The following is a 20985-nucleotide window of genomic DNA, read 5'->3' as shown; positions in this document are numbered from 1 at the left end:
GTGCAGGGGCACTGCAGTTCAAGGGCAGGGCAGGGCAGGGCAGTGCCGTGCCGTGCCGTGCCGTGCCGTGCCGTGCAGCTCACCGCACCGCACCGCACCGCACCGCACCGCACCGCACCCCCCGGCGCGCACCACGCGCACTGCCGCGGGCGGCGCGCGAGGCCCCAGCAGCTGTCCCGGCCCGCGCACACGTGACCACATGTCACATGCCGGAGCCCCGCCCAGCCCCCGGCCGCAGCTCCCGTCCAATGAGTGAACGGGCGGGCGGTGCATCCGCACGGTGATTGGTCGAGGCGGGCGTCAGTCCGCGGGCGGGGCGGGGCGGAGGCTCCAAGTTCGGAGGCTCCCAGCTGCGCGGAGGTGCGGTGCCGTGTCGCGCCGTGTCGCACCGTGTCGCACGGGAGCGGTAGCGGGGATCGAGGGCCGTGAGCACGGTGAGTGCCCCGGGCTCGCGGGGTGGTCGGGGCGGTACCTGGGGCCCCGGGGGGTGCAGGCCGGGGTGCGCACCCGCGCCTCGGGCCCCGGGGGGTGCAGGCCGGGGTGCGCACCCGCGCCTCGGGCCCCGGGGGGTGCAGGCCGGGTGCGCACCCGCGCCTCGGGCCCCGGGGGGTGCAGGCCGGGGTGCGCACCCGCGCCTCGGGCCCCGGGGGGTGCAGTGGGCTCTCGCCAGCCCGGCGCTGGGCCCGCTTCCAGCCGGGGGGCTGTAGCGCACGGCACCGCCGGGCGCTGGGTTTACCCCAAGGCCCCCCGGGCTGTAGGGCGGCCGCTTGCTGTCCCTGAGGCAGGTGGCCCTTCCCTTGGGCCCTGCCAGGGCACACGGCCGATCCCGTGGGAGCCTGTGAGTAGTTTTTCTGAAGTAACGGGAAACAGAATGTTGTTATTCTGCAAAGCGACTGACCCTTTGCTAGGACTTCTCTGTAATTCCCGCTGTTCGGGGCTTTCCAGGGCTGGGCACATCCAGTGCGGCACCTGGGCAGGTCCTGTGCCTCCTGCCCAAGGTCTGGTAACCAAACCCTGCCCCAGAGCACCCAGCAGAGCCCAGCATGAGGAGAGGCAGAAGTCCACTCTAGCCCGGAGAGAAGGAGGAAGGGGATTTTGGGATGGTGGTGGCAGGAAACTCAGGGTGGGACCCATGTGCCAGCAGGGATGGCCGGCAGGAGCCAGGACCGGAGCCTGCGGGAGGAGCTGACGTGTGCCATCTGCTGCGAGCTCTTCAGCGAGCCCGTCATGCTGGACTGCATGCACCACTTCTGCAAGGCCTGCATCCAGGGCTACTGGGAGAGCTGTGCCCGCGTCCCTTCCTGCCCCCAGTGCCGCCGCGAGTTCCCCAGCCGGGCTTTCCGCACCCACTACCTGCTATCGGGGCTGGTGGAGAAGGTGCGGCGCTGTGGTTCCGCGGAGCACCGGCACAAGATGCAGGTCAGTGGCTTCTGCTTGGCTGGGGGAGAAGGGGATGGGTGCCGTGTGAGCTCTGTGCAGGCAGCAAGAGCCTACCACCCCCTCCTCCCGCAGTCAGTTCCCCTGCAGGGGAGCCCCATGTGTGCCTCACCTGGCCTGAGTGCAGTGATGTCTGTGTCTCATTGATTCATTCCCTCTCCCTATTCCCTTCCCGCTGTCTGTCTTTTGGACACTTTCTTTTCTTGCATTTGTTTCCTTCGCTGCTGTGCCCGACTTCCATCACAGCCTGGTTGTTTCTCACGTAGGGACCACGCAGCTGCGGGTGAGGGCTGCTTGTGCCGCATGCGCTGCCTGAGGGGCCAGTCCTGCACAAGTCAGTTCACAGCACACAGGTTTTAAACCTTCTGCAAACAGATACCCCAGGCTGGAGCTCCCAGTCTTAAAAATAAATTTGTTTCATTATGTGCACACACATATAGTTCTCAAGCCTGTGCATCAGGTGCTTTCTTCTCCTTGCTGTATTTGTAAGAAATCCTGTTGCAGCCTCCCTCTAATGCTGGCCTCAGGAATTGGGATTTCTCCTGAATCACAGCAGAGTAGTGAAATGGTCTCCTCACCTTCTTTTCCTCGTTCCTGCAGAAGCACCTGGAAGATGCTTTGCAAGCTCGTCAGAAGGAGATAGAGAACTTCTTGCGTAGGAAGCGTGCGACACAGGAAGATATCTGTGGCCTGACGGTAATGCCCTGTTATAGCTGCTTTTTGTACAGCCTTTGGGTTCATAGAGGATCTGTGCGTCACTTCAGCTGAGATTTAGCTCGGCTTCCTGTAAAAGTCTAGGTGAATAACTATGTAGGGATCTGAACAAACTCCCCTACCTGTAGGCCAAAGCCCATCACTACTGAGTATTCAGTGGAGGCTTTGGGAAGAGGCATTAAGGACTCATTAATGCAGCATTTACGAGGTGCGTTGGTGCAGCAGAGCCGAGACAGGGTGAGTGGTGAGAGCTGTCGGCTGAGCAGCCTGTTCTGGCCCTGCAGCACTGCCACTTTGGGAGAGGGTTAATTCTTGGAAGTTCTAAAATCCTTTTGTGTGTCTGAAGGGGTGGCAACAAAGCTGAAGCAGCAGGGTCAGCAGCAATGCTGGCGCTGCGGAGAGCAGTGGCCTTGTCACAAGGACCGTGTTGAGATTCACTGCGAAGCTCTGAGATGATGTGAGGAGGCTGAGTGCTCTCTCCAGGCTTGAGTGGCACCAGGGTGCCTCATTGTCACTGATCAATGAAGCAAGAACAGCTACAGGCTGACTGCGCTTCCTTCTTGAGTGACATAAAAGTGTGAAAAGCCAAGGAAGGAAGGTTTAAGGAAAATACGAGTAGTTCAGAGGTGAGATAAAACTGATGGGAGCCTGCCTTCCGACTAGAGTCTCTGATCCCCCCTGCCTGCACTGTGTTTCATACCTCTATCCCACTGCCAGATTTGGAATAGACCCTTGAGATTAATGAAAAAGTGTTAGCAAATACATGCGTGTGGCTGGTGTCCCATTGCAGTGAAAGAGCTGACTAAGAGGTGCTTCAGGAGTGAAGGAGCAAATTGCTGGTCTGAACAGGGAGGCCATGCACGTCCTTTGTGGTTCTGGTGTGTCAGCACAAGCACCTGCTAGAGCAAAGGGAGGCTGGGGGAGATGGGTTTCCTGCTGGTAGAAAGGGATGTGTGTTTCAGGAAGCGCTCCTCAAGAAAGTAATGAGGGCTAAGGTTGCACTTAGAGATTAAAAGCTTAAAGATTGGGAAAATAAAAAGTCATTGGCTGTCTCTTGTAAACAGGCAGGAAGGCAGTGAGAGCACCACAAGGCTGGCTGGCCGACTAAACAACTGGAAAAAAGTGACCTCTGAAAAGAGCTGAATGGGATTTTATCAGCCTTAACTACAGAGATTAGTTTATGCAGCTCCCCCATCTGTCCCATACAAAAAGGAGCCCTGAGAAACTGAGGCACAGAGGAAAAAGAGCAAGTTACCAGTGTCAGGCAGCTCTGCCCAGGGTCTAGCACGATGTGAAATAAATCCTAACTGACGTGAACACCTGAGTCTGCAGCTCCAGAAAAGCAAAAGAGCTCCAGTCTTGCACACAAGCAAATTCCTGGTGGTGTGGGAGAGGGCTGTGGGCTCCCACTGTGGCTGTGTGCAAGGATTTCTAGTTAAGGTGACCGAGCCATTGGTAGAGCTTGGGGGGTTTCTTCCCCCTTTGGCTCTGCCTCCTTGAAAGTTGTCCTTGTGTCCTGTTCTCCGTCCAAAAAGCCGTGGGTATGTCTGACACTCTCTGATTTCCAGGACTCTGTAAGCAGATTAACGGGCCCAGCCATCCCATGCACTTACTTGTGTGTTTTAGCTGCCAGACTCATCTTCTGCCTTTTCCCTCTGCTCAGAAGGTGTCTGGGGAGCTGATCTTCAAGATCCGTGCAGAGTTTGCTCGCCTTCATCAGATCCTGGAGGAAGAGGAGAGAGCTGTGCTGGCAGAGCTGGGTGAAAAGGAAGAACAGTTGCTAGCACGGCTGCACGGAGACATCCACCGGCTGGAGGAGGGGATGTCGGTGCTGCAGAGGGACGTAGAGCGCATAGAGCAGACCCTGAGCAAGATGGAAGAGGTGTCGTTGCTGGAGGTGAGCGTGCTTGGCTGACACTGGCAGGAGGCTGACGGGTATTTCAGGATCTGAATTTGGGATGGGGAGAATCCTAAATGACAGCACTAGGCTGTACCTGGAAGTCATTCTCACTGTCATCCCTGCGGGTTATCTACCCAATCCCTTGGAATCTGGAGGCTTTAGCCACAAGGGATATGGTGATCTCTCCGATGTGGTGGGTGGGTCTCAGGAGTCTTCCTCCTTCTCTGTCACCCCTGTGAAATTGCCTTGGCCACGGTGCCCAGGCAGTTTTCCCCGGGGAGGGGTCCTGGCAGGTTGGTTTCCTCTCTCTGTGCTGCATGACAGCAGGAGGCAGGGCAGGGAGCTTATTTGTGCAGCTGCATGAATTACAGACAGTGACTGCGAATTCTCTCTGCTCCTCACTGCAGGTGGAGAGCCTGGATATCAGGTACGTGTCTGGCATGAAAGAAGCTGATTCCCTTTTCAGGCGCTTATCTCTGTCCCTGGCTGGGACCACATGGGGGAGGGATCTTATCTCAAGTTTTAAAAGCATCACAAACTGCTCAGCGAGCTGCTGAGCAATTTGTGCTGAGGGTGGGGGCTGGTCCCCAGCACATGTTGGATGCTCTCCCCAGGGAGCATGCGTGTTGAGATGGCTGGGCTGGAAGAGCAGGTGGAGGAGATGTGCTGGTTTGGAATGGGTGCAAGAGCCGTGCATGCTGCAAGCAAGAGCAAGGCTGACGCCACAGACTTTGGGTGCTTTGGCTTCTCCCTGCCCTTTCTTAGCTTCTTACAACTCACGGGGCTGCAAAACTGACCCCGAGGTGCAGGTTTGTCTGAGGCTGTGAGTAGCTCAGGGCCAGAACTGCCATAGGGGAGTGTGTCCCTGTCCCTTCCCTCCCTGGGGGCTGCAGTGGGATGCAGCCCAGCTCTGCAGGCCTGGCCTGTTCACACATGCAGGAGTCCTGCTTCAGTGTGCTGGGTGCTGGTTTGCCGTGAGTCACCGCTCCACGAGCAGTGCTGCCGGATCTGTCTCAGTCCGCAACACCTCTGCCCCAAGCCACTTTCCGCACTGGGGGTAGCACCACCTCAGGGGGAGCAAGCACCTGCGAGGGAGGTCTGTGTCCTGTCTTTACCAAATCCATCATGCGTGGTAGCATGCTGCAGTCCTGACCGCGCTCTTCCCGCATGCCTCGCTGGCGGCACAGCAGAGGGATTGACTGCCTCTCTCTCTGCCCCAGGCCCTCGGTGCACATCGAGACCCAGCCTGCCTTCGACCTGGAGCGCTACAGGGACAGCCGCAGCGGCCCCTTGCAGTACATCTTCTGGAGACAGATGCTGCGGTCCGTCTGTCCCGGTGAGTGGATTGGCGCAATGGATGGACGTGCCAGGCAGTGGGGTGTGATGGGGAAACCGGGGATGCTCTGCAGAGGGAACATGCTCTATATCTCTGCAGCTCCTGCCCCGCTCACCTTCGACCCTGAGTCAGCCCACCCCAACCTGGTCTTCTCCAGAGACCTGACAGCAGTGACAGAGAGGAATCGAGCCCAGCCCGTCCCCAGCAGCCCCCGGCGCTTCCGTCAGTGCGTCAACGTCCTGGGCTCACAGACCTTCGACAGCGGCCAGCACTACTGGGAGGTCTGGGTGGGCAGCAAAACCAAGTGGGACCTGGGGGTAGCTGCCGAGGCTGTGGACCGGGCGGTGAAGGTCAAGTTGTGCCCGGAGAATGGCTACTGGACGCTTCGCCTGCGGAACAGGATGGAATACTGGGCCACCGCCACCCCCTGGGTGCGCCTAACTCCCCGCCGGCCCCCCCGGAAAGTGGGGGTCTTCCTGGACTGCCAGGAGGGCACCGTTGCCTTCTTTGATGCTGGGGACATGTCCCACCTTTTCACCTTCCACCAGGTCTCTGCGGAGAGATACTGCCCCTTCTTCAGCACCTGCTTCAGCGATGGGAGGGACAACATGGAGCCCATGCGCCTCTGCCACCTGGCCCTGTGAGGGACAGAGAGGAGCTTTGGGGACACCAGCCTGGCTCCTTGTCTCTCCCCGCAGTGCTGCTGGTGGGCTGCTTGGGGCCATGCTGGAGGCTGATCTTGCACACATGGACCTGGTGGGTGTTGGAGGAGCTGTTTTGGTTTCAGTTTTGGGAGGGAGGAGGGGGATGAGTCTCTTCCCAGCTCCCGTCTGCCCTCCCTTCTCTGTGCCATGGTCCACGGGTGCCGCGCTGCATTCCCGGAGGTGCCTGGCACCTCTTGAAGAACAGCCTTCCCTGCCTGAGCATTGCACGGTTCAGTAACCGCAGCCACAGGGCTGCAGTGGAGGTGGCCGCATGCTGCTTGCACCTCCTGTCCCTCCATGCTCCCACCCATAAACCCTGTGGAGGAGGACAGTGGTCCCAGAGCACCATCAGGTGCTGCTTGACATCCTGGCGGTAGGCTTCCTCTGCTCGAAGAGCTTCGTGGGGAAGGGCTCCGGGCCAGCGGCAGAGGGAGCTCGGTGCACAGCGTGGGACCCACCGCAGCTGCGGTGCTGCCTCCCCTCAACTCGGTCACCATTAAAGCTCATTAGAAAGACCACTGCCTCCTGGACCTGCTCAGGGCTTGCATGCTGGGGAGGGGGACCTATTGCACCGGGGTGTCGCACAGCCTGGGGGCACAGAGCAGCCCCCGGCCCCTGCTCCAGCCCAGGCTCCTTCCCTCCACCTGCAGCACAGGCGGCACGAAAGAGCCACCACTCTCACTCAGCCCTTCCCTTGGAGCACTCCCTGCACATCTTGCAGCGGCTCGGGGCCTTTTGCTTTGCCCCCTCCCTGTGTCGGGCTGCTGGGGAACAAGGTGGGGGTTTGGCAGCCCTGTGCGGTGGGGAGGTTTGTCTGAGCCCACCCTTAGACTCCTGGGTTTTAAGATCCAGTCTTCTCTGGCCTGCCTGGGTCTTAAGGATTTGTATATGTGAAAAATGCAAAATCCCATTTCAGGCAAACTTTGAGAAAGCCCCAGCAGCCTTCCCTGCTGGGAGCGAGCGGTCCCAGCATGGCTCTTTGCCCGTCAGCCCCATGCAGCCCCACTGGCAGTGCTGCCCCAGCGGGAGGGTGGCCTGGGGCTCCTGGGGGGGGGCAAGTCAAGTGGATTTGGCTGCTGCAGTTCATGCCGGGGGGGTGCTGGCCACATCCCCAGCTCGCTTGGCCTCGCTCACCAGTCAGCGGAGTTGATGTGAGGCAGGAGGTGCTGGGGTGGGTCTGAGCCTGGCTGGCAGGAGCAACGGGTGGGAGGGAGGATCGCAGTGCCTGGGGTGGGTGGGATTGTCGTGTTTATCCCACTCAAGTCCACTCCAGGGTCAAAGCAGAGGCCAGAACTACCCTGATCCTGCATAGCCCCCGGTGGTGGCTGGAGCCTGCAAATTCCTCCTCTGCAGAGACTCAACTTTCTGTGCCGTGGGAAGGGCCAGGCACAAGGGCTTTCCAGCTCCCACAGCTGGGCACGGGGACACTTGTCAAAGTAACTCCTTCGCTGGTCATTCCCTGCCCAGCGGGGATGGGACAGAGGGCCCTGTCCTCCCACGGTGCCACGAGGGACATTCCCCCTTATGGTGCACCACCGCTGCAGTGTGCCGGGGCCGGGCTCCGCTGCCTGGTTTTGGGGTTGCCTAATGCCTGTGCCAGGGCAGGAGAAGACTTTGTGCTCAGCTGGAGGGGAGGATGACCCGTGCAAGATGCATGGAGATGTGCCCTCCTGTGCAGCAGCACTGAGCAGCCTGGGGCTCTGCGGGCATGAGATGGAGGTGGGTGCAGAGGGGACCCAGTTATTGGGAAGCCGCTGCTCTGTGCAGCCTTGCTTGCGGGGTGGGTGCGCTGGGAGGGGCTGTCAGGGGTTTCTGATCCCTCCTGGTCCCTAGCTGGGCTTTAGCTGGTGAGTGAGCTCTGCTCCCTCCCTGCTGAGCCCCTGGGCTGGACTGTAAGCCTTTTCTCCTGGCTCCTGCCTCGTACTTTCGCTGCCCCCCAACCTCAGCTGAAATAAGAGTGGAGGAGAAAGAGCTGGTGGCTTGGAAATGCTGCTGTGAGCAGGAAGAGGTCCCGGTCCCAGGGAGCTGTCATCCCCCCTCCAAGGGCTGGGAGCCTCTGCGGGAAGGTTTGATCGTAGCAGGGAGCTGCGGCTGGGGGAGCTGAAACCCATCGCCTCTCTGACCTGCCCCGAAACCGCAGGCAAGTCAGGCTGGGCAGCAGCAGGCAGCCGTCCCCGAAGCATGAGGGGGAGCGATGCGCCAGGCGCTGGCAGGCAGCGAGCGCAGCCAGGCTTCGGCGGCTGCTGGCAGGCAGGAGGGCGGCGGCCAGCTCCCGCTGCCCACCGCTGCCGTGGGCCGCGTGGGCCGGTGTGGCAGCACGGGCTGCGAGCAGCTCGCTGCGACGTGTGCCAGTGCCATCGCTCCCAGCTCCTACATCTTCCCCTTGCCAAAAGCAGAGCTGGAGAGCAGTGAAATCTGCTTGTCCCTAATCCCTGGGCTGAGCAGGCTCCCGAGGAAGCACGTCCTTCCTCCTCCTCCTCCTGCCAGGCTGCATGCGGTGGCCACAGCGTGCTGCTGCCAGGCAGAGCCGTGTTTTGGGGTATAATGTCCTCGCCTGGCCCCGCCGACAGGGAAGGGCTCTGGCAGGAAGGCTGGGGCAGGCAGAGCCCTGCACGCAGCACGTACGGCGGCTCTTACGTGCGGGGAAAACACTGCTCTGAGCTGCTGTACCTGCAGCGTTAGCCTGGTGAGGAAATACTGCCTGCCATTAAATACTGTCTGAAAAATGCATTTCACTGATAAACTGTAGCACTGTGGAGCAGAAACCGTGGGTGCGGTGTGAGTGCAGTGACCAGCTGGTCCTGGCCGTGGGTTCAGGCAGGAGGGGACGTGGATGGGCAAGTGGGCACCACGGGGATGAAGCACCCCTCTCTGCTCCAGCATCCGGGCTTTGCACCTGCCAGGGCTGGCTCTCACCATCTGCCCCCAGGACCAGGCTGTATTTTCCCTGCAGGTTACTTTGTCGTTTTGTCCCTGGGCATCCTCAGAGCCACCCCAGTGTGCCTTTCCCATAGCCATGCCTGGGTCTGGGCAGTGTCCGGCAGCTCCTACCCTGGTCCCCTGCTGCAACAAGTCTGTGTCTTTATCCTGTGCTTTGGGGAAGCCCTTGCTTCCTTGGGTCCCCCCATGTGCCGGAAGAGGGGCAAGATTTTAAAATAAGATCGTTTTGTTTCCCAGGGTGGCAGCAATGGAAAGGTCCCATTGGTCCCACAGTCACCCTGTGTTTGTGATGGAAAATTCCCTGTCGTGACAAGGTGAGCCCTCCCCAGCATCCTGCTGTTAGATGGCAGCATGGACGTGCTGGTCCCAGCCACCACCGCCTGCACGGTGCCACATTTGGACTGCAATGGATGGAGGATGCCAAAAGCCCTTGATTTTTGGGGTGCCAGAGGATCCCCACACACACCCCAGGTCAGACCCTCTGCCCTTCTCACACTCAGCCTCTCCAGGCAGCCCTTGAGTCTTGCATTTTCTCCAGCATCTCAGTGGTGCAATGTGATTCATCCCTTCATCACTGTCCACACCTCACCACCTTGCTGCTCATCTCTCAGGTGCACGATGACCCCTGATGCTCACAGTGGTCCCCAGCGTGGGTACGCTGCTGTGGCGGGCAGCCCCGTGGCTGCCCCATCTTTGGTCACGGCTCCTGGCACCGGGGAGGTGTCTGATCCTGCAATCTCGGCTCTTCTCCCTGCGGCAGTGGGCAGTGCTGCTCCGCTGTGTGGGTCTCAGCTCTGCCTCATCACCCCATCATCACGGCAAGTTTTAAAAATCTCTCTCCAGAAACTTGCAGGGATTTGGGCACCCACCTGGGATGGAGGGACACCGCCACTTTCCACTCCTTTGGGATGGAGGAGGGAAGTGGTCCAAGATGAGTGCTGAAAAGCAATGCAGCTGGTGCTCTCAGGGTTAAAAACTCACTAACTGGGCCTGGGGGAGTCGGGTAAAATAACTTCTGTGGCTTGGAGTCCCTCTGACAGCTCCAGGAGAGGCACAGGGTGATTTCTTCCACGGGTTTGGCAATGAAAGCAGTTGAGCGCACAAGTTTTCATGCCTTTTCGAAGCCATGAGCACATGGTTCTCATTCAGGCTCTTTCTTCGCTGTCTGCAAGCGTGCATAATTAATAACCCCTCTGGGGGCAGCGTGGGGCCGTGCTTATTTATCCATTCAGCGCTCACTGGGTGCGCAGGCAGCCGGCCGAAGCTGTGGCCGCCGTGCCGCCGCACTGCCAGAGCTCTGCCATCGCCTCCATCTGCAGCGTGTTCGCACTGAGCCGGAGCCACTGTCGCTGGCGGTGGCAGTGGTGTGGGGGCAGCGCCGCTGGCACGCGTGGAGCAGCACCGTCACCATCCTGCTGCCAACGTCACTGTCATGTGCATGGGTTTTGGTGTACACCTGCCAGAGAGGGGTGCATGTGCCACATGTAACGGTACCGGGGGCAATGTGGCTGCCTCACACTGCTGGCAGTGTGCTTGGGCGGATGGCATGAGTGGGGGCCTCTGGTGCTCCCCCAAATCAGTAACAGTGCAAGTGTGTGCACACAGGTGTGACAAAGCGTATGTGCATCTTTGTGTGCCCCTGGGGGTGCAGGAGGAGTGGGGCTCCAGGGGGTGTGTGCAGGACCGCATGCCTGGGTGTGTGCATACAGGTGTGAGGTATGGGCTTTGGGGGGTGCATGCATGAAGGTGTGTGTGCGGGCAGATGTGAGAGGTGTGTGTTCACGTGAGGCATATGCACGCTGGTGTGAGAGGTACTTGTGTGCATTTGCTCTGGTCCAAGAGGTCAGGACGTGCACCCAGATGCACACAAGAAGGGAGGAGATGTGTGGGCATTTGCACACAGGCGCGGGGTGATGCGTGCACACGGATGCAGGTGGGAGATACAGGGGTGCACACAGGCGTGCAGGGCCCGTGTTGACATGAATATGCACGCAGGTGTGGGGGCGCTCATGAATACGGGGGGCAGGGATGATGCACACAGGTGCGGGACACCCATGCACACAGGTGCAGGGGGATGCAGGCACCCACGCAGGTGCGGGGGGTGCAGACTCCCCGCCGGTGCCCGGAGCCGCAGGTGCGCCCCCCCCGCGCCGCCCGCCCGCCCCGCCCCACCCCGCCCCGCCCACCCCGCCCCGCCGCCCGCCCGGCGCCCCGCGGGCTCGGCGGAGGGCGGCGGGCGGCCCGGGCGGGCGGAGGAAAAGGAAGCGGCCGCGGTGCTCCCCCCGCCGCCGCGCGTCGCCGCAGCTGGGGCGCGGCGGGAGCAGAGCTCGGGCGCGGGGCGCTCCGCACCGCATCGCTCCGCGCCGCCCCGCACGGACCTGCCCGCAGCGCCGGAGATGAAGAGAGTTTGCACGCTGCCCCTCTGGCTCTGGCTCGGCATTGTCTCGGAGGCAGGTGAGCGCCGCGGGGCTCCGGGCTGCCCTGCCCGGCCGGGGCTGCGGACTGCCCGCTCGGCCGCCCGCCCCGCACCTGCGGGCGCGCTGGGGACGGGGGCTGCCCTGGCGGGGCGGGGCGGGACCCGGCGCTGCCCGCCCGCATGTCCCCCAGACCCCGTAGAGACCCGCACAGCCCGCCCTGGGGTCCCCCGTCCCCGACGGGGACCGACACAGCCCGCCCCGGGGTTCCCCAGCCCCGACACAGCCCGCCCCGGCATCCCCCAACCCCGACGGGGGCGCGCCGCGGTGCCCGCCCGGGTGTCCCCGACGGCTGTGACAGCGTCCCGGCAGCGACAGGACGGGACGGCAGGAGGCTGCTGCCGCCCCTGCGGGGTCCGGGGCCGCGGATGTGCTCGCTGCAGGCGGGGAGAAACCGCATCGGGCTCTCGCAGGAGGGATTTCTCTGCGCGGGGAAGTGCCCGGCTGGGAGGGCAGCCTGGAGGCCGGCTCCCTGCTCTGTTTATTTATTTTTTCATGCACAGAGTCATTAATTTGTGAGCTCTGGGCAGCATGTTGGGGAGGAAGGCGCGAGGAGGCGGTGGTCCATGCGATGCCATCCAGCCTGCCTCTCCCAGTCGGTCACTGGCAGCTCTGGTCCACCTGGAAAGTCACCCAAGGCAGATCCCGCTGAAATGCTTTTCCTTCCCATAGCACTTCTGGGGCAAAAGGCTGTGGGCAGCGAGTCGAACCCCATGGCCACAGCTTGGGTCAGGTGGATGTGGAACCACAGCAGAGATGGGGATGCAATGCCCGCGCGGAGAGCGTGGGGCCGAGCAGAGCTGGGTAGGCACTGCCAGGGCAGCGGGGACGGGGCACCAGCCCCACCAGCTTCCCCCAGGGAAGCTCCTGCTGGCACGGGTAAAGCATTTACAGCCCAGATCAGAGCGAGACCGACAGAAAGTTAGTAACACTGGAAGCTTGCAACGTGGGGAGACGAATTTTGGGAGCATAAATAGATTTTTCTGTAGCCTCAGCTCAGTGACTCACTGTCACCGGCGGCGTTTGCTGCCGTTGTTGAAGTGAGCTCACGGGAGGGCTGCGGGTCTGGCCGTGGCAGTGCAGAGGTGCGGTACAGAGAGCATTGCCAGCAGTGGCATGATGAACCTGCTGTGCCCAAAATGCTGCTGATGGCTCTGGTGCCACGGGGTTGAAGGACCCACCGGGCTGCCAGAGCTCAGGGGTTGCTTCAGGAGGCAGGGCAGAAAGGGACCTGCTGCTGGTGGCATTGTGGCGGGAGCTGCAGCTGTTCAGAGCTCTCTTGTTAGCAATTTGTAAAGCATCGTGTGGCTGTTCTCAGGTTCTTTCATCTCCCGGAGGTGCGGGGAGCGGTGCCTGGGAGGCTCTGGCCAGTGCGGCTGTATGATGTGTGGGCCTCATCAGCACAGGGCTACGCAGAGCTTTGAAGCTCTCCAGTGCTGCCTGATTAGTGCAGTGACAAAGGGCAATGTGGAGCTCAAGTGGGGGACCGAACCCTGGGGATTTGCTGCCTCTTCTTCAGTTCTACCTGAGACCAATTTGTCAGTGTGTAAAGGACCCACAAATTCCTCATTAACCATAATTCCAAGTGAGTGCAAATATTTGCACCCCTTGGGAGCAGGGATAGGGATGTGAGACTGTTCCACCTGGGAAGGGTGAAATATTCATCTCAGCATCATGAAAGGTCTGTTCTGGCTCCAGGTCCTGCATCCTGCTTGTTCCTGCACCCCAGTACCTAGTTAAACAGTCCAGCGCTAGGAGGGGATGCCGTGTGTAAGAGCACACAGGCTCTCCATACGTCCCAGCTCTGCAGTGCTCCCAGGTTGGAGTGGAGTCGGGGTGCTGCCCTTTGCAGGTGGTGTGATGGGGGTGCAGTTGAAGGTTCAGCCCCAGCATCCCAGGGCATCTCGGGGTAACCCTTTGTGGATGGCGATGAGAGCGTGTGCTCCCTGAGCCGTGATGCTCTGGGTGCAGAGCAGCGCTGACCACCCCACAGCCAAATAATCCTGTTGGGGACTCGGGCTTGCCACTTTCAAGAGCATATGCCCTTTGCGAGAGAGAAGGGCCCATGCTTGTGTAGGACCTGAGCCGATCGCCTTGGCTGCCACTGCCTGCCCTCCTCTAAGATCATGCAGACCTCCCCGGCTGGGTGCTTGGACAGCCCCACACTGACCGTGCCAGCAGCAACATTCGCCTTCGCAGCTGGGATTTGAAGCAGTTGCTTTGTTGCAAGTAATAAACATGGGCCATTTCAGCAACACCCTTTCATGCAAAAGCCTGCGAGTGCACAACAAACCCTGCTCTGGCTTAACCCAGTCACTTGTTAGTGATGAAGCAGAGCCAGGGACTCCAAGGAGGAGGTGGGCGATGGGAGGGATGCAGCCCGTGGTCCCCAGGGGCTGCCGGGGAGGGGGCAGCCATGGCCCTTGCGCCCTGCTGTCTGCTTAGGGACGATGAATGGGCTGCAACTACTGCTCTGGGATTTGGCCTGGGCACGCGCGCCCGCGGCTCGCTGCCTGCACAAACAGTTTGTTGCTGAGCTCAATTTGACGTCTGGTCGGGGCGACACTCCCCCGGCAGCACAATGTCCCCAGCCAGCACAGGCGGGGTGGGAGGGGGCTTCCTCCGGCGTGTCCCACCCTACTCTGCTGCCTCTCTCCCGTGGGCCCGTTCCACGCAGGATCGCTGTCCCCGGGGTGTCTCTTGGCCCCGCGTTGTTGCAGTGTTTTCCAGGGCAGGCGTGGGAAGGGCAGGTGCTCCTGGCTGGCCAGGAGGGAACAGGCTGTTCCCGGCATCCCAGGGCAGTTCCTGGGGAGGGAAAGAGAGAGTGGGATCCCACGGGAACAGCAGTGGGAGGGGGCCGAGGCCAGGCAGCAGTTTCTCCAATGCTGTACGGGGCATCCACAGCGCTCGGGAGGTTGCTTTGCAGAGTGGCTGCTGAGCAGGAGGAGGCTCTTGATGGGTCCCCAGGTCTGCCCGGCTCTCAGCAGCTTTGGGGAGCAACATGAGCCCTGGAGATAGCACCCATCTCACCCACCTCCCCAGCCACTCGAGCTTGTGCAGCAGAGGCGTTTCCAAATGAACATGGAGTCTTTGCATTCAGTCTGCTGGACTGAAACAGCCCCAAGCAATGGGGGCAAAGTGGGGGGCTCCCGCACCCCCAGTTTGGGGGGGCTGTGTATTTAAACCCAGTGGTGGGGGAAAGCTGCGATAAGCTGGGGGTACTGGGGGGTCCTGCAGGTGTGGGGAGAAGCAGAAAGCCCTGTGATGGCCCGACCCCGCAGGCTTGCGCTGCCCACGGAGGGTGGGGAGCCAGAGCGGAGGAGCAGCGGTCATAGTGGTTTCCGTGCGAGAAATGACTAAATGTTGCAGGGCTTTTCCGCTGGGAAAGACGGGCTGGGGCATTGCAACAGAGGGCTGCAAAATCACGGCTTGCCTGGAGAAGGCAGTTCCTGGCGGGTTCCTGTGGTGGGAGGATGAGGAGCGTGGCAGGGGGCTGGTGGCTTGTTGCATGCCACCATGCAGAGGTGGAGCTCATCGCCACAGGGCCTTGTGGGTGTTAGATGTTTGCCTGGGCCCAAAGGCATGGAAAATGCCTTTTCCATGCAAATACTGTGCATGGAAAAATACGTGGGTTTGCAAGGAAAAAATCCACAGGTGGTTAGTTAAAGCTGAAAGCCCCCTTTCCCACCCCAGCCTGTGAGCCAGAGGTGCCCAGCACCACGTTTCACCTTGACCTGCCCCAGGCAGCTCCTGCAAATCTCCACCTGGGCAAGGGGCAGCAGGGAGCCGGGCACGCAGCCCCCAGAGGGTCCCATGCCAGCTGGGTGCCATGGAGTGGACCGCGACCGCCTGGTGCGTGCCAGTGTCTGCTGGGGAGGCCAGCACTGAGCCTTGCCCTGGGCCAGAGCTGGAATTATCTTTTGTCCTTCATTTGGAGAAGAAATACTGCTGCAGCTGCACTGGCATCTAGTGACTGGTTAAATTAATTCCAGGGTTTTTATTGCCTCTGGCTATCCCAGACCTTTGTTTCTTGTTTCACGTTGTTAAAAGGGAGGGTTAGCCGGGTCCCAGGGGGGCTTTTTCTCTCTGGTCAAAATAGTTCTGATGTTGTCGGCACACAGTATTATTGCCCATCTGCGGTGCCTCATTGTTAACGCAAAATAGTGGAAGCGGAGATGGCCTGTGGTCAAGTCGGCAAGGAGGCATGAGCCCTTGAGCCCAGCGTGACCGCTCATTTTGTTGAGCGGCCGTGGGCAATCGCTCCGTCTCTAGGTGCAAGTTCAGCAGAAGGAGGGTGAAAACCTGGCCGCGCAGCAGCCGGTGGCGAAACTCCCACTACGTTTTATAAGCTGAGAATATTAAGCGGGGAGTCTCTCCTGGAGTTATTTCCCTGCTGAGGTAGCAGAAACAGGTTTCGGCCAGTGACTTGTATTTCACCTTACAACTTCTCCCACATGTGAATTGTTTTTCTTGCTGCGTTTCTGCCCCCTCCTTCCAGGGCGAGGATCTCCAGCGCAGGCTTCGCGGGCCAAACCTGGAGGTGCCGTGGGACAAACGTCATTTGCTAATGAGGGAGGATTGGTTTAGGGGGTCAGGAAAAGACTCCGAACTAGGGAAACATAGAGAATGGGGTGGTGGGGAAAGGCAAGAGATACTCCGAGCAAGTGCTGTCGTCTCCTCTTCTCTGAGCATGTAATAAGGAGGCGGCTGCTGCTCCCCTGCTCTGCTTCTGTGCAGTGAAGGGCAGCAAGGACCCCAGGGCTATCCCCGGGAAGGACCATGAGAAAGAGCTGAGTGGCTTGCAGACCTTCCTGGTCTTTATCCCCCGTTACTGATGGGCAGAGCCCTGGAGTGAGCAGAGAGAAAGAGGAGATAAGATTTTACCTGCCTGCAGCAGCCATCCAGAGCTGGTTACAACTCTCAGCAGAGCGTGGAAAACCCCAGTGTGGTTGCAGAGGGCTTAGTGAGAGAATAAGCTCGGCCCTGCTCCCAGTCTCAGTGCATGCAAAGAGGGAAGCGAGTCAGAGCGGCCCAACGATGCTTTCGGGAGCCGTTGCTGCCATGCGAGGTGTAGCCACCCACCCGCACAGGCACGGAGGGGTTAAGCCTTCTCCTGGCCAGGGCTCCAGTTGGCTGGGCGAACGCCAGCCGGTGCGCCGAGTCCGCCCGCCTCGGTTGTGGTGCTAGCGCCGGTGACGCAGTGCCCGTGTGCCACCCCACCACAGCTGCGCTGCACGGCGTGGCAAGGCCACCCGCCTGGGCAGGCTCCGGGGGCCGGGGCAGCCCCCTGGGGAAGGGTTAAGCGAAGACAAGCGGTGCCGATGCCAGGCTGGGTGTCCAGGTTCTCCCTTGGCGGAGGTCAGCGGTGGTTCATGGGAAAGGAAAAATTGGCAGCTGGGCCGGATGTCCCTGCATTTCCCCTCTTCCTGCAGCCGCCTGAACGACGTTCCTTATTTAGCTTTCCTGACGGACAGGAGGAATCTATGGCGGAAACTGTCACTGCCTGATAACAGCTCAGGGACCCCTTTATGATGGGCGGCACGGCAGGGAATGGGGCAGCGCTCCTCCTCGCCGGGAGGAGAGAGCCGGGCAGCCGGGGCTGCCCTTTGCACCCTGTTTTCGGGGGCAGCTGCGGGTAGGGAGGGAAGGGCACTCGCAGCCCTTCCCTTTGTGCTGGTTTGTGTACAACCCCCCTCAGTGCTATTTAAAAGACTCTCAAGGCCAAGACGCAATGGCATATATGTATTATATTAGCATTTTTTTCTTCTTTTTGGTGAGGCATCTGAGCTGGTGGAAAGGGCCATGGATGGGGAGAGGGGAGTCGTGGAGTAAAGCTGCCCTGCCAAGGAATGAGGCCAGGTGAGGCTTTCCACTCACTGGCAATGAGGACATGAAGGGCAGCCAGGGCTGGGATGCTTCAGCAGGAGCTGGGACTGATGACCAGCGCCAGGAGTTGAGAACACCCATCAGTACTGGGACTGGCTCCCATACAAGGGTGCTCTGACCGAGCAGATAAACACTGCAAAGGAGATGTTACTGCATGTTTATTGTTCCCAGCTTTCTCTCCGTAGAAGATGGCATCTTGCTAGTGTCTGAGCCTCATATGTGCCCGTGGTGACCAGCCCCAAAACCACAAAAGGTCCTGAAATACAGCCTGTATTTCAATGTATCCATTGATTTTTATCTTGCATCTGTGGAGGCAACCAGGCTGCTCCCATACCAATAAAAGCATTGTTTCCATGGCAATTAATGTATTTAAAAAGGGCAGAATGTACAGCGAGACTGTATTTTTTGAAGAGCAAGCCCTAAGCAAGGCAGCCCTTACCACCCAACGGGACATTGGACTCTTACTCTGTGCGATGCACAGATTGGCGTCGCTGTGCTCCACGTTGGGATGCAGGGCACGGTGAGCTGGCTCAGCTGGGCTGAGTGGCGTGGGGCTTGCACAGACCTGTGCAAAGGCCACACTACAGCCCTGCAGCTCTGAGCTCACTGGTCGTCTGCTGCTTAGAGAGTTGTGTGTTCCCTGGGGTGGTTAGAGCTGCATGATCCAAGGTGTGTGTCTGACCGTTTCAGTTTTAGCTGAGCAATGTTACAAATCTCCCTGCAAGACTGAAGATCTCGGCAGGAGCTCGCAGTTGTTGTTTCTGTGCTCTCCGAGCAATCTGCTACATGACCAGGTCACCTACCTGCGCACCCGTGAGTTGCAGGATTGAGGTTTAGATCATCAAGCTATGCTGGTAGCTCAGGACCAAATGCTTCTCACTTGAGCCAAGTTCAAACTCCTTTTGTGCTTGCTTTCTGTTATCAAGCAACACAGGCAGGGAGATTGGTGCAAAGGGAATTGCTATATTTGTGTTTATATATTGCTCTATCAGTGCCACAGGTGTGTGCAGAGCTGGTGGACGTGGGGAGGAAGCAGGAGCTCCTGCCCCAAACCCCAGTGCACATTTCGGATGGCCGTGCTGGGGATGGGGTACCCATGGGGGATAACGGGGCCTTGCATCCTCCCTGACTATTCTGACTCAGAAAAAGCAGCAAAATTCATATTGCAAGTTATTTGTTTAAAATTATACGTGTTTCTCATGGTGTCACTTCCTAGCGTGATGCATAGTCGCCATTGCAGCGAGAGGAGTTAACTTCCTGCTATACCTTCCTGGGCAGGAGTCGCCTCACCCAGCCCCGTCCCATGGAAGTCTAGCGTATAGCCTAAGGCACTCGCTCTACCGTCAGCGGGGGGCAGGGCGGGAAGAAAGGCTTTTTCGGAGGCTCCGTCCCGCTCTCAGAGAGGTGTTGAAGGAATTGCCTTTGGGAAGGCCCCCGGGCGGTGGCTGAGGCGGCTCCCAGCCTGCGTGGTGTCTGCACACGCGTCCTGTCCCCAGGACTGCCCCTCTGCCAGGGTGCATTTCACACCGAATCCACCCTCGTCCTGGCCGGCCGCCCCGGCTCCCTCCGCCATGGCAGCTTGCAGCTGCGCGAGGGGACGGGCACAGTCCGGCGGAGGGTAAAACGAAAGAGCAGCATCAACCAAAACAACCGATGGCCCTGGTCTCGGGAGACGTGGCCAGGAGGAGGCCGGGAGGTAGTGGGATCATGCGGAGCGAGCAGCAGACAAAGGAAGGAAGTTTTTATTACTGGGCCAAATCCTGAAGTCCTTCAGTTGTATTTAGGCCAATGCCTCAACGACTTCAGTGGAGACTGGTCTGAGTAAAGAGAGAAGAAAGGGCTTCAGGATCTGGCCCCTGGGTAATTGTGTCACGTGGGAAGCTTATAAAGAATTTGCAAGCTCACGATGGCTTTCCTGAGCGGCCAGCGCTAGCCAGCGAGCAGCGCCGTGGCAGCCAGGCCTCCTGCCTGGGTCACCGTCCCCTTCCTCTCTGGGGACGCGAAGCGCCATCCCGCAGTGGGTTCACCATTTCGGCCGCTGGCAGGGCTTCCCGGGGCTCGGCAGGCCCCGCGGGGCCCAGCCGGGTGCAGCGAGTTGGGTAGCGGCTCCGCAGGTTTGTGAAGGTCTGTCTGCACGTTCACAAGTCCCAGGAGACCCACGGGGGGTTTGGGGTCCTCCATCGGCTTTCTGAGTTACGGAGGCACGTGGGCTCTTCATGCGGCAGGGAAGACTATGAAAGGTTTACTGCTTTCATGTGTTCCCCCCAAAAGCTACAAAAAGCGCAGGGCTGCGTAGCAGAGCCTGGAAAGCCCTCCGTTGGTTTCCCTGTGTGCGGAAGGTCCCATGTTGGCTGGGGGAAGCACGTACGTGTCTGCGCAGACGCACGCGTGTGTGCTGACAGTGAGGTTCAGCTCCGGGCTTGGCTACCCCTCTGTGACTTGTTTTCCCCATTTCTGAAATACTGGCATCTGCCAAGATGGATGTTAGATATAGTGACCTGAAAAAATAAATCCTGACAAAAGTAAGGGTCAGGACAATAGTTTCCATGGACGACAGTAAATCTTGATCTTTACTGAGGCAAGAAGGTTGGGCACGAATTGTGATTTATACTCAGATTTGGAAACTGCCAGGTCAGAGTGATGGCAGCAAGCAAAATCACATCCAGCAGAGGTGACGGCATCCAGCGCCCACAGAAATCCATCACTCACGTTGGGTTGTCCCAGCCTGAGCAGAGTCCCCAGTGAGGCATAATTTGGTCTAAGTGGCCATCATCCCTTCACCACGCTGCAGTGCTTGGCCCTCGGGAAGCAAAGGGCAGAAGTTTAACGGCATGTCCCAAAAGCATGGCAGCTAGCTGCAGTGCGGGATGCTCCTGCGGGAGATGCGTGCATTCACACCAAGAAACTCCCTGTGCCGCAGGGCAGGCAGTGCGCGGTCCTTGTGCTGGGATGAAACACGGGGGAAGCAACCTCCTTGCCTGCAAACGGAGTTACCCAGCGATGCCTTTGTAAAGCAATTTAGCTTTACATCTGGGCCCATGCATCTGGGCCCATGCATCTGGGCCGGATGACTCCTCATTTGGTTTGTTGGTTGTTGCCAAACTATCAGATTCAGCAGGTCCTGGCCTGCTGTCTGTAAGTGCTGGCTCTGGCAGTACCACCAGTGCTGGGATGGGATCGGGGCATACCCTGTTCTTTGTCTCCTCCCTGTGCCGTGACGTCCCAGTGCGCAAGTGAAGGGGAGCCACAGTGTACCCCATACAGCCCTGTTCTGGGCAGGCAGGCTCAGGTCCCAGTACGTACCCCCTTGGGTGACAGTGTTGCAGTGGGATTCTCCCACTTGGTCAGGTAGATCCACCACGCTTGCTTGCATGTGTGCTACGAGGACTAACGGAGGCAACCAGAAGGCATGGGTGGTAGCTTGATGTCCCCAGTTTGAACGCTTGAGGGTGGGTTTTGATGTCCCCGAAACCTCCTGTATTGTAGGGAGGCAGGAACCTGTCCAACGACATCGGTCACACCAGAATTGCGCCCAGGCCAAGACGCGATGTGTGCTGCCATGGTGCCTGCATTGCCCAACGTTGCCCCTCCACA

General features: G+C 59.6%; 2 protein-coding genes across 4 annotated transcripts in view; both read left to right on the top strand.

Moving 5' to 3' along the window:
• Window positions 1-315: 315 nt before the first annotated feature.
• LOC142088893 (zinc-binding protein A33-like) lies at window positions 316-7108 on the top strand. 3 transcript variants are annotated; one of them, XM_075164761.1, is made up of 8 exons: window positions 316-434; window positions 1145-1419; window positions 2038-2133; window positions 3815-4048; window positions 4423-4478; window positions 5272-5387; window positions 5487-5818; window positions 5936-7108. In XM_075164761.1, the coding sequence occupies exons 2-8, from the start codon at window positions 1147-1149 to the stop codon at window positions 6029-6031; spliced, it is 1203 nt and encodes a 400-aa protein (XP_075020862.1). In that variant the 5' UTR covers window positions 316-434; window positions 1145-1146; the 3' UTR covers window positions 6032-7108. The 3 variants fall into 3 exon arrangements, with proteins under 3 accessions (XP_075020862.1, XP_075020859.1, XP_075020860.1); XM_075164758.1 differs by having other exon boundaries at window positions 5487-7101; XM_075164759.1 differs by having other exon boundaries at window positions 4459-4478; window positions 5487-7089.
• A 4296-nt stretch (window positions 7109-11404) lies between these two features.
• The window catches only part of FLT4 (fms related receptor tyrosine kinase 4), a 59296-nt gene continuing 49715 nt past the window's right edge, over window positions 11405-20985 (top strand). The window contains exon 1 of the mRNA XM_075164757.1: window positions 11405-11485. Coding sequence (XP_075020858.1) covers window positions 11428-11485 — 58 coding nt within the window. The 5' untranslated portion in view covers window positions 11405-11427. The remainder of the gene's footprint in view (window positions 11486-20985) is intronic.

Source organism: Calonectris borealis, chromosome 15 (genome assembly GCF_964195595.1).
Source record: "Calonectris borealis chromosome 15, bCalBor7.hap1.2, whole genome shotgun sequence".
Lineage (NCBI taxonomy): Eukaryota > Metazoa > Chordata > Aves > Procellariiformes > Procellariidae > Calonectris > Calonectris borealis.
Note: the sequence above shows the minus strand (reverse complement) of the source record. Positions and strands in the feature narration are given on the sequence as shown.